Source organism: Triturus cristatus, chromosome 3_1 (assembly GCF_964204655.1).
Source record: "Triturus cristatus chromosome 3_1, aTriCri1.1, whole genome shotgun sequence".
Classification (NCBI taxonomy): domain Eukaryota; kingdom Metazoa; phylum Chordata; class Amphibia; order Caudata; family Salamandridae; genus Triturus; species Triturus cristatus.
Window position 1 is genome coordinate 47,199,159 of NC_140583.1, and position 13,033 is coordinate 47,212,191.

General features: G+C 44.3%; 1 protein-coding gene across 4 annotated transcripts in view; it reads right to left on the reverse strand.

The window, feature by feature from the left end:
- Window positions 1-208: 208 nt before the first annotated feature.
- LOC146859669 (embryonic protein UVS.2-like) overlaps window positions 209-13,033 on the reverse strand; it is a 133,077-nt gene continuing 120,252 nt past the window's right edge. For all 4 annotated transcript variants that reach the window (XM_085643425.1, XM_085643423.1, XM_085643424.1 and 1 more), the window contains 4 exons: window positions 4,842-5,067; window positions 3,192-3,310; window positions 2,446-2,668; window positions 209-528 (listed from right to left, as the gene is read on the reverse strand). In XM_085643425.1, the coding sequence (XP_085499551.1) occupies window positions 518-528; window positions 2,446-2,668; window positions 3,192-3,310; window positions 4,842-5,067 (579 nt within the window). In that variant the 3' untranslated portion in view covers window positions 209-517. The remainder of the gene's footprint in view (window positions 529-2,445; window positions 2,669-3,191; window positions 3,311-4,841; window positions 5,068-13,033) is intronic.

Here is a 13,033-nt window from a genome sequence, read left to right on the forward strand (position 1 = left end):
CATCCTTTGTACCTCTTCGAGCTGACACAGACGGTGTGCGTGCACATGCATACATGTGCACAGGCCCACACTTGTGTGCACACACATACACACACCTACCAAAAAGAGAGAACCCAAACAGAAGGGCAGGGCCCACTGTACCAATATAACACTGGTTCTATGCTACATGATCTGCAAAAGAGTCTAACACTTTATTTTATATCTTTATTTCACTTCACATCAGCACAACATTTCACACTTAGTATAATTCAGGAGCCAAATGTCAGGCAGGTTGAGAATACTTGATTCACACTTGGCAACCACTGTTGGCAACATACTTCTTACTACATGTTATAACAACACGGAACAGAACACATGTGATAAGTTCAACAAGAGAGAGAAGCAGGAACATCAAAAACTTAGACTCATTGAGAAACAAATGCAGCACTTAAACCATCCACCCATTCTTTACGTGGAACAGATGTACTTCCTGAGTCCTGGCCTTCTGTGAAGCTGTGGCATGTCAGCTTCTCCTGGGTTAGGCATTCACTGCAAGTAAATATGAGAAAACACTTATACGTTGTTGAAGTGTGAGAAGACTCTTCCACCGACTGAATAGCAAAATTCACTCAGGTTTTCATGATAACCAAGGAATATGTACTGTGCACATTTACTGAGGTGATTATTTGAATATTATTTGATCATTCTAAACTATGAATGGGTTTTATTGTTATTGTGAATAATTGAGCCCAACCCCATGATAGAGCTGGTCAGTAGCACTTTGGGATCATTCAGACCCCAGCAGTCAGTGAATGAAGGCTGCAGGGGCTGCAGAGGCACTGTCTCCACCCATGCCTTGACAGACCACCCATCCTAATTAGCTGTAACAGTTGAAGCCAAATTATTTTTGCTGCTCACAAACAACCCCCATTAACAAACAAACAAAACCAATGTCCCTGACATGCAATGTGTTTTCCCCAATCCACTGGAGACCACTTTTGTTTTTCCCTGCACGATTTTGCGTTTTCTCCCATGGCAGACACTGGCACGGCAGATCTGCTTTGGGAGGCCCACCCTAAATAGAGTAGGTTTAATGATGCAACAAAGACAGAGACATGTGGCCGATGGATTGCAGTCAGTAGAGGCTGCACCAGCAGTTGTCCGACTCCAAATAAGAAGGGGGACTAAGAGTTTCCCCGAGCAGGACCCCACTAATTCACAACAGGACTCCCCCTCGTTAAAACGCTGATACTCTTTGTCTTCCATATTAAAATGGTGGGAGAGGAGGATATTTATTAACTGGCACTAGTGCCCGTCTTTACAGGGCATCGACAGTAGATGCGATTTACTCTGAAATGCCAATTAGCAGCAGGACTGCCATTCCGCCAACTGCTAAATGACCCCATTTGTCTTCCACTGAAAGGGCAATGACACATGTCACTACTACCAGAGTTAGATGGTGGGAGATGAGGCTATTTATTAATTGGCACTAGTGCCCTTGACACATGTCACTACTGCCAAAGTTAGATGGTGAGAAACAAGGTTATTAATTGGCACTAGTGCCCCATGATATGTCACTACCACTGAAGCTAGATGCAAGTGATGAAGCTATTTATTAATTTGCACTAGTGTACCTTGTTATAGGCATCCTCAGGAGATGTGAAAAGGTCCAACAGTAGCTACAACTGTATATGAATGTTTATATGAATACCACACACTCCCAGGAGTGAGTGAGAAATTATTTCAGAGATCTCAGGAATTCAAGAATGTTGTTTTTTATTAGGTATACTTATATGTGTATGTTAATCCTTTTCTGCTGCTACCTCACCAATCTCATTCACTTACAGAGTGGTGCTCATTGATCAGGCCTCGACAATCCTCCACATATGGACCTTGAATGCTGAGTATTTAAGGTCAATTTATACTTGCACACTATAGTTTCTCTGCCACTGCTACCCTATATATTGTGTCTTGCTCTGTGATCTAAATTGGACAGCCATTCACTAATTGACATCACATGTGATTGCCAAGGTAGGACCTTCACAAAGTAAGGTCCCAGGTGTTGGAACTTTGAGTATTGGTGGACATGTGAGTTGTTTTACCTTCCAATGCACTAGGGTCACACCCTTACATCCATTCCGTGTACATTTTGTATCAATATCTTCAACTGATTCCTAAGCCAAGAAAAACAACTTCTTGACCCTTGTAGTTAATGGGTGGAAAAAAGGACCAACGTGTGCTTTTTGTACACACTATATTCTTGCTAGAGCATAGAGTAGCTCTTCTGTGTAGGCTCAGCATACAGCAGAGCGTACAGGCTAACCCCATGAACAGTAAACTAGAGCACATGCCTTGGTTTAACACATGCCTTCTGACACTTCTTCTCAGATAAGAACAAAAAAATCCTGCTGTGCTCAGTCTCAGTGAGGAAGAAACAGTACGTTACTTTACTGCAGATAGACTTACCAAAAGAGTAGGTGGCCTGGAATCCCTTCATGTTCAATGAGCCATCACTGTGGAACTGGAGCAGAAGGGAGCTCCCGGTGGAGGTCACTGGTGGGACTATGCTGGATCCACAGTATTTGCCAATAAGCGGGGAGGTGGTTTTTGCACCATTGAAAATAGACAAGTAGTCATTGGCACATGTTGAATCAGGTTCAACGGCAAAAGATGTGAATGTCAATGAGACCTGCAGTGTGTAAAAGAAGTATATGTTAGCCCTTAAATGATACCTCTGTCATGCCAGCAGGAGGCAGTGTGCCATAAGGATGAAGACAATGTGACAGCTGTTTCTGACCATCTTTTTCATGGCAGTAGGGGGCTGTGTGAGGTATTGAAGGAGAAATATGCATTGGCCCTTATTTAGCATCACTGTCCTGCCAGCAGGAGGCAGTGTGGCATAAAGAAGAAGAAGTATGTGTTTGCCCTTGTTTACCATCGCTGTCCTGTCAGCAGGGACCTCTTGAGTTTTTATACATACAGTTCAGAGGCTAGACACCTTCATCACCCAGAAGTGGCATTTGATCATCTGAGGGCTTGGCAAGCTAGATCAATTTTTTTAACATGGCTCTGATTCCCTGTTCTGGAAAGCCATGATCCCATGGCGCCCTCTCAGTCAGACATTCTAGAAGGTTCTTCATGATTCCAGGATCTACAAGGCTTGCACTCTTATTGTCAGTACTAGAATTAACTTGGATAGCTCCAGCCCTTACCTTGTATCCAGCTGGAGCCATGATGTAGAAGCCACAGTCCATGTTGGCACGGTAAACGTTAGGGAAGTAGGGGGATGAGACAGTACCTGGAGAGCTGGTGAATGTGCCCCCGCATTGTACTGTCAAAAAGGAAAAAAACAATCTTAAGTCCTCTGCAGCATAGAGTACTAGTCACAAGTGTATAATGTTCACATGCACAAACCACAGAACACCATCTCAGCTTTAGCCCTTCAACAACTGTGTGCCGAACCGGAGCCAGGAGTAGGTTTCTGCCTGCTGCCCCTTGCGCACTGTTTCTACCTCAGCTCAAATGTCCCCTAAAATTGTGGTAGATGGCAAGAAATTGAAGGTATTAATGCACATCTGGGAATCACCTGCTGTCATGTTATGAGGTCCTAGTCAGAAAGTATAAATTTACATTAAGGATGTTAAATAGAGCTCATGTGAAAAAGCGGTTCTTCCACTAGAGGACCCCACTATCAGACATCCTTGTCAGTACACTCCGATATCACTAATCATATGTGTACCTATACATTTTGTGCATAGTGTGTTCTATGCCAACCCCGGATTATCAGTAGGCAAGATTTTACAGGCACAGAAAAGAGAAAAAACCACCACTAATCCTCCCCCTTCCCTGGACTCAAGCGGATATGTCAGCGTACTGGGCCCTCAACATCTCCTTGTATTCCATGGTGAGACTTCCATTGACTGAGAAGCAAGCACTTCCTGCATGAAACCTGATGCCAACACGCCCAGCTATCCTGAGAGCACAGCTCACTGGGCATCTACAAGAGGCATTTGCGTCCTCTCTCTCCTGACTGAGACAGCTTCCCACCAAGGACCATACCATTGCTGTAGGAGCCTTTTGAGTCCTTCCTCCCCTCTCTGACAGTGCTCAGAAATCAATGACCATACCATTGCTGTAGGATTCCTCTGTATTCCTCCTCCCTCTCTGAAAGTGGCCTGACACCAAGGACCCTACCATTACTGTAGGAGGCCTCTGAGTGCTCCGAACCCTGTATGAAAGCACCCTGACACCAAGGGCTGTACCATTGCTATAGGAGGTGTTTGAGTCCTCCCTCCCCTGTCTGAGAGTGCCCCAACACCACAGACTGTACCATTGCTGTACAAGTCCTCAGTATTCCTCCTCCCTCTCTGAGAGTGGCCTGACACCAAGGACCCTACCATTGCTGTAGGAGGTCTCTGAGTCCTCCATCCCCTGTATGAGAGCACCCTAACTCCAAAGACTCTACCGTTGATGTAGGAGGCTTTTGAGTTCTCCCTCTTCTGTCTGAGAGCAGCCTGACACCAAGAACCGTACCATTGCTGTAGGAGACCTCTGAGTCCTCCGTCTCCTGAGAACGACTTGACACAAAGGTCCGTATCACTGCTGTAGGAGGCTTCTGCATTCCTCCTCCCTATCTGACAGTAGCTGGACACCAAGGACTGTACCATTGCTGTAGGAAGCCTCTGAGTCTTCCTTCCTGCCTGAGAGTGCCACGGCACCAAGTACATACCATTGCTGTAGGAGGCCTTTAAGTCCTCCGTCTGCTATCTGAGAGCACCCTGACACCAAGGTCCGTGAAATTGCTGTAGTAGGTCTCTGAGTTCACCTCCCTGTCTTAGGCAGCCTATCACCAAGGATCGTACCATTGCTGTAGGAGGCTTTGAACCCACTGGCAGTGATGGAGCTGTCCGTCACAAATTCCAGCAACATCTCATTTCCGGAAGAGGTGAATATCAGGGGCTGCATGGTCCCACACGCTTTGCTGAGTAAGACTGGGGCCGTCTTGTTGTTGCCATCGTAAATTGTGAGGTAGTCCGAGGCGCAGTTTGTGGATGATTGGAGATCGAAGGCATCAAACTGCAGAAGAATCTGAGAAGGAAGAGCATTAAATTAGACATACGATCTCCAGAGTGTCTAAAACTATCTATCCTTCAATTCTTTAAAAGGGTATTATTTTCAGTATATGAAATTTGTACGCGGACTACACAGTGATTATGCATTCAATCTCAGACAATTCCTGAACCCTTTTATCTTGAGTCTTTCATTCATTAACTTCTTCTGTTTGCAGCCTCCTTTGCCACATACCTCCAGTTAAATTGTGTGCTTAAAGAGACACCATCATGTTATCCCTGCTCCTCCTGTCTTCTCTCATGGTGCCTCTAATAGTAACCAAACCTCTGCTGAAGCTCAGGTACGTCTTGTGAAGAAGTAACACACTGGATTTTTGATTGCTTGTGCTAAGCTGAGGCTGGCAGTCAAGTTAAAGGAGCAACAAAGAGAGATACGCTGGTGCAGGCTTCAAGAAACATGGTACAGTTGGTTCCTCACTGGTCTCATAGTGAAGACCCTAGACCTCTGGGGCACTGCCTCTGGATTATCAAGAACCTGTGTTTGTACCTTTGAATGTGAGTGATGCCCAACAGCAGACCATGAAATGCAGAATGTTTCAACTCTTCAGATGAAATCTCACAAAGATTTCCACGTTAGAAATAGAAGTTCATACTTCGTGCAAGGATTGTACAGTAGAACAGAGAAATATCATGTAGTATCACATACAAAGGCAATGTAGCCCGAATATCAACTAGAGAAACATCCTGCGTGTGTATAGCTAAGTATAGATTTACTACTCTCCACGTCACCTCACCATGAACCTATATATATATATATATATATATATATATATATTACCTACTGGCGGTCGCCAGTAGGTAGTTATAGTTAGGACCACGTTTCCATAGGAAATCCGCAACATTCTATTTTGAATAACTTTTGCGCCGGTCGACGAATCCTTGCGAATTTCTCAAAATAGGTGGGGCGCTACGCTCCGCTCCTACCCTGAAAGTCTCGGGGGGATTCGTCAAGCGGGGGCTGAGATAAAAGGGGGGTCCCAAAACGCGTTTTTCCCATGCATTTTTCCATAGGACCTTTAGACACAGCTACAGCCCGAACGGCTGAACAGAATTACTTGAAATTTGGCAGAGAGGTAGTCCTCAGGTCAAGGAAGTGCCTTTTGTAGGTTTGGTGTAAATCTGTTCAGTAGATTCTGAGAAAATAGCCTTTAAATCAATATATATATCTGAGCCAGCTTACGGTGCGCTTACTGTGCGCTTACCGTACGCGTACGGTGGCGTGCGCGAGCGCGATTCTGATTGGCCCTTAGATCTTAGTAAACATTCGAATCGGTCGAAACCAGGAAGCGGCGGCCGCCATTTTCTCTCTCGCACTCTGAGGGGGGAGCTGATAAACAAATACCAAAAACATATAAAGGGGCTGTTTAGACAGCGCCCATGCACATAACCATGTTAGTTGAGTCTTCAAAGATCCCCCAAGGCAAAAAACGGTAATTTTTTATTTTTTGAAAATTTCGCCGATTACGCTTACCGTACGCTTACCGTACGCGTACGGTAAATAATTATTAAAAAAAAAAAACCCCACTCTCTCCACCCCGTGTGCAAATGGTGTCCGAAGGCCACCATTTGTGCATGGCATATAAGAGCACAGCATTTCCCCAAAAAATTTCAACAGATTACCTATCACAAGGAAGCGCATAATATGTCCTCCATGTGCGCACTGTGCGCGAAGCGCATCGTGCGTACATGGCCCATCTAGCGTAACGTGGGCACGCGGTGCGCGTAGCGCACCGCGTGCCCACCGTGCGTGCACGGCACTAACTGCGTAAAGTGGGCGCGCGGTGCGCGAAGCGCACCGCGTGCTCACTGTGCGCGCACGGTGCGTGAAGCGCACCGTGCGCGCACGGAACGAACTGCGTTAAGTGGGCGCGCACGCCACGAATGGCGTAAAGTAACTTAGCATTTAAAAAACCGCACAAATTCACTGAAAAAACCATAGGTTTCACACACGTTATAGTTAGGAATTAGCATTTAAAAAACCTTGCAAATTCACTGAAAAAACCATAGGTTTCACACATGTTATAGTTAGCGGAAATTTTACCGATAAAAAACCAATGAAATTCCCCCGTTATAGTTAGTGCAGGAAACTATAACTCACGCGACCGCAATCTTCTGCTGATGACATATGTGTCTTTATGAAAAAAAAATATTTGTAATATATGTATAGCTAAAAATTTATGGAAGAAGACATGGGCAAATAAGTGTCTAAATACAGTATTAGCATCAGCAGAGGATTGCGGTCGCGTGAGTTATAGTTTCCTGCACTAACTATAACGGGGGAATTTCATTGGTTTTTTATCAGTAAAATTTCCGCTAACTATAACATGTGTGAAACCTATGGTTTTTTCAGTGAATATATATATATATATATATATATATATATATATATATATATATATATATATATAATTATTTTTTTCTTCCAGAAACAAACAGTCCGAATTCAGTGCGTGCTTCGCACAGTAGGTGCCAGGTGTCGTAATTAATGAATCCACAAAGAATCACCGCACTCCTCGAGTCTCAGTTCTTAGTTTCAGTTATTTAATCAGCATCACCACCACCATTTCGACCAAGAAATGGTCTTGTTCACGGTTTACGTGAGTCCATCCTCTATTACATATTCCTGCCATATTAGCCCATTATGAGGCATCATTGGACTTGTAATACTGGGTTGCCAAAGTTCTCTCATGGGGATGTTGTTGTCAAGTTCAATAAACGGGTCTTACTATGTTCAATTCACATATATAGAAACAGTAAAGAAATAATTACATCTTATTTCACCTAGTGAGTTTTGCATAATGTTCATCCCGTGTAATTTTTTCACAGATTAGGAAAAGGTGTTGTAGAGTATCTTTTCACTTCTTTTTATGACATAGTGCACCCTGGAATATCGCTGTAATGCACTGTACGTTTCCCTATTTCTTAATCCCATGTGGACTTGAATATATCACTGTCAGTGCTCCGTATTACTTTACAAGGATATTGGTTATAAAGAGCTCAGTGCTCAGTTGTGCCTTTTCCATTTTCTTAGTGTCTTATACAGGTGAATATGTAACTCTTCGTCCCCGTTGAGGCCAAAAGGAGTCTTTGTTTTAAATCTCATAATAAGACTTGATTCAAGTCTTCTCAGTTGAAGGGTGCGGTTCCCTCCTCTCTCATTTTTCGTTACTGTAGCTATTTCGAAGTATTTGATGTTGCGCCAGTCTGCCGTATGTTGTGAGTGTATATGTTTGGATATTGCATAGTTCATATCTTTGTTTTGGATTGCCCTCAAATGTTCTAAAATTCTGTTTTTCAATGGACAAATTGTTCTTCCTATGTACCTCTGTCCACATAGGTATTCAATCGTATAGATAACATACGAGGTGTCACACGTTATTCTCTCTTAATATAAAAAGTTCTTCCTCTGAAGTCTCTCACTTCTTTAGTGCTTTGACCAATTTTGCAGGCTTTGCATTTACTGCAATGTGTAAAGCCTGTCTGTTGCTCACTGAGCCAATTGCTGGAATTTTCCCTAGAGAAATGACTTCTGACGAGTTTGTCCTTCAAAGACGGCACTTTGCGATAGGTTATCATCGGTCTCTCACCTATCCTATTTCCAATGTCTGGATCTTTTCTAAGGACATTCCAATATTTTGGGAGAATTTTCACAATCTTAGAGCTTTCTTTGCTGTAAGACATAATCATCCTTGTTAAATCTTCATCTTTTTTACTTTTGATTTCTTTGTCTTTGTTGATTAGCGTTGAAGCACGTGTTAGCTTAAGCGCCCATTCTTGCCCATGTTTCACATCTCTATATTTGTATTTTCTGTTCCTGAAACGCTGTTCTGTTTCTTTGAAGACTTCTTGCACTGCTATGTCTTCTGAGAAATTTCTCCTAATCTGAACAAATTCTCCGTAGGGAATGCTTCTTTTCAGTTGGTTCAGATGAAAGCTCAGTCCATGTAGAATGCTATTAGTGGATGTCGGTTTTCGGTACAGTTTGGTGTAGATTTGATTGTTCTTAATATATACAGTCACATCCAAAAAATGAATCTGTTGTTTGCTCATGTTGCAGGTGAATTATAGGCCCACTGTGTTGTTATTTAGAATTGTAAAATATTCTTTGAATTCATCTTTGCTGCCGTTCCAGATCAGGAAGAGATCATCTATATCTCTCAGCCATAGTTATATCCTTGTGGTGTACATTTCATTGTCCTCGTTCCACACTATGAACTTCTCCCACCAGCCCATAGTGAGGTTGGTACGGCTTTGGAGAAAATGAAACTCCCATGGCAGTTCCTCATGTTTGAGCATAGATCTGGCAGTCAAAGAGAAAGATGTTGTTTCTTAGGCATAGTTCAATCATCTGCATAAGCATCTTTGTATGTTTTAATTCTTGGAAGTTCCTTTGTCTTAAGAAGTATTCCACTACCTTTAGTCCTAGGTCGTGGCTGATTGAAGTGTATAATGAAACAACGTCTATTGTTACTAAATAAAAAACATTTTGCCATCCAGTGTTGGTGAGTGTTCTCAAAAAGTATGCAGTATCCTTGATATAGGAGCTCAAATTAGTGACCATAGGTGATAAGAAATGATCGACATAGATAGACATGTTCTCATATAAGGAATTGCAACTGGAAATGATTGGCCTGCCTGGAGGTTTGATCAATGGCTTGTGTTACTTACTTACTGGACTCTCATTATTTAAGAATAGCGCTTCTTCCTCACTAAGGAAGCCTTGTTGCCAATTTTGTATTTCCAATTCCAAGTCAAGAGTTAACCATCTGATAACCAAAGCTCTCAAGGGGTAGCTGTGGAGCGCTGCAAAGGAATATCCAGGAGGGAGTATTTACCACACAAGTCCGTCAGTGAGAATCACACAGGAAAGAGCCACACCAATGTTAGAAAAATACTGCAGTATTTATAACAAACCAACATTAAATTAGTTTGGTATATCTCCTCCCCGGAGATATGCATACACAAAAACAATATCAGTACAACAGGTAAGTAAACACATAAAAAAACACCTAGGCCCCTATGGTGGGGCTAAACTATATACTAAGTAAGCGGAATGCGAAAGGGGTACCTTTACAAGACTACCACCCAAGGATCTGTAGGCCAGGAGCACAGAACCACCAAAGGTAAGTAACTAGGAGTTCGTAGATGTCAGGGTTCAGAGGTGCTACCCCGACTCAGTGTCCATAGAACAACATAGGGAAGTCACAGTTAGGATTTTCAAGATTCAGGACCCTTCCCAGAGGACCCAGAGGAAACCCTTTGAAACCAGGGTGGTTGGCAAGCATCCCCACCTGTGGATACCCAGAGAAGCAGGATACCTACACTAGGGAGCTTGGGTGCATAGGTGTGAAGTCGAGTTTAAGTCAATGGGGATCTTTGGGAGTCCAGCTGCTACCGCAACCTGTAGACCAGGTCAGAGGAACTCAGGTAGGTATTCCGGATGAGAAGCACTTGAGGAAAAAGGATACAGAATTCAAGCCACCCGGAGTCGCCCAGGAGGAACAGAAGCAAAGTGCCCACCCTTCTTGGGGGTACTGCACGGTAGGATGGAAGTATTGGAGTTGCAGCTGTGGAGACCAGGTGACCATGTAGAAAAACAGGAACCATCCACGAGCAGTGCAATGACAGTTGACGAATTGCAGGAGCGTCAGTGGCTGGCAGGACCACCTACAAACCTTGTAAAAGCAGTAGAGGCATTGCAGGGAGAGTTATAGAAAGGAGGACCAGCAAGGTCAAGGGAACTCACAAAGCACAGGTAAGTTAGGGCCAGCACTCAGCAAGCAGGAGAACCAGTAGGAATCAATGGAAGATCCTGGGGGGACCCTCTGCCAGCAGGCATGTGGAGTCACAGGGAGGTCTCAGCAGCACAACAAAGATGGATACCCCTGTTGCAGGAGATGCAGTGAGGACATCACTTTTGCAGCATGGTGATGCTTGAGGCTGGGGCTTTTTGGAGCTCAAAGCTCTACGGACTGGAGAGTCAACAAGCCTTGGCAATGGCAGTCAGACGCGGTGCACAGGGGTCCGGTTCCAGCAGCTCAACGAGGGATTGTAGTCTTACAAATTGCACAGGAGACAGGTCAGGCCTTGGGAGAGCTACCAAACCACCACCTGTTTTGTAGAGCCTTGAAGAGTCCACAGGGCAGCAGAATCCACAGACTGGTTGTCAATGTTGAGGTGCCTGTGGCTGAAGGGGAGTGACACCTTCACTCCAAGGGAGATTCCTACCAGCTGTCCTTAATGCACACTGAGTCCTTGTAAATCTGGAGAATGCATGGCCACTGATGTTGCAGGATGGGTGCAAAGCATGGAGACAAAGTTGCAGTAGGAGACTACGTACCAGGAGCAGTCTTGTCTCTAAGCCAGCACAGTCCAAAAGCGGAGTCCAGTGTCCAGGTGCAGAAGCGTCTTGTGGAGGATACAGAAGATGAGTTTTAAAAGTGGAATCCTTGTTCCAGTCAAATCCAGGGTCCCACCCTCAGGATAGCCCTTAAGTAACCCAGGAAGGGGATTGGACATTTTCTGCGGGGACCCACCTAATGGGAGGCAGGGGGGGATTTCAGGGATGCTACTCTGATGATCTGACCAGTCAGATGCTCCCAGGGGCCTCTGTTAATCTTGCTTTCAAAATGGCAGAATCAAGCAGCTACCTGCTGGAGGTCTGGGCACCTCCTTTGTGTGGTTTCGCACCGGAGTGGAAGCCAAGGGTTCCTGCACTGGTGCAAACCGGTTTATGCAAGGAGGGCACCAAATGTGCCCTTCAAAGCAGCCTGTTGGCACTTAGAAGCACCCCCACCCTAGCTCAGAGTCACTTAATTATAAAGGAGAGGCAGCTACACCTCTCCTATACAGGAAATCCTTTGTTCTGTCTTCCGCTGCCTGAGTTAGGCTTATCAGCAATAGGGCAGAACAATGTCTAGGGTCAGCAGCAGCACTGACTTGCATGCAGGCCCTGCAGGGCTACACAGGAAGACATGGAGGATTCCTCTAAGAAGGCCCTCAGTACATGGTATTATGCACCTAACACTAGAATCAGTGTAATTGAATGATTCAACATGTTTGATACCAAACATGACCAGGTTAGGCGTAGCCATTATGTAGTTGGACATTTCGAGTTTGGCAGTGTCTACTACATACCTTAAAATGGCTTCACTGAACTCAATTTAGAAGAGAGAGCACCAACACTTGGGGCCTGGTTGGCAGGATCCCAGTGTACTACAGTCTAAACACACTGACACCAGGCAAAAAGTGGCAGCAACCATGTCAGAAAGATCCTACTTTCCTACCATATATATACAAACACACACAGAAAAAAACAAAGGTTACAGTGATGTTATAGTTAGGCCTATATTTCACTCGTATAAAACCGTAGAGCTTCAGCAGTTATAGTTACCTGAGTTAACAAGTGTTAAAAATATATACCAAGGTACCACAAAAGCTAAATGAGTATAGTTTGTTTACTACTAATGAGTGATACTTTTTCTAACATATATTATGTGAGTGGCTGTGTGACTGTTTATATCTGTGTGTGAGTGGGTATGTGAGTGGCTGTGTGGGTATTTGACTAGGTGTGTGAGTGCCTGTATTGGTCAATAAGGGGTGCACGAGTAGCTGTATGGTTGAATTAGTGGTTGTGTGACTAACCATATGAATGACTAAGTGGGTTTGAGCAGCTGTATGGGTGACTGAGTAGCTGTGTGAGTGGGTTTATTGGTGAGTGAGTATATGGGTGGGTGAATGGGTGCATGAGTGGCTGTATGGGTGTCTGAGTGGTTTTATGGCTGAGTGAGTGCCTCCGTGAGTGGTTGTACTGGTGAGTGAGTAGGTGTATGAATTGCTCTATAGGTGGGTGAGTGGTGTGTGTGGCTGTAGGAGTCTGTGAGTGGGTGTGTGAGTGGCTGTATCAGTAGCTCAGTGGCTGTGTG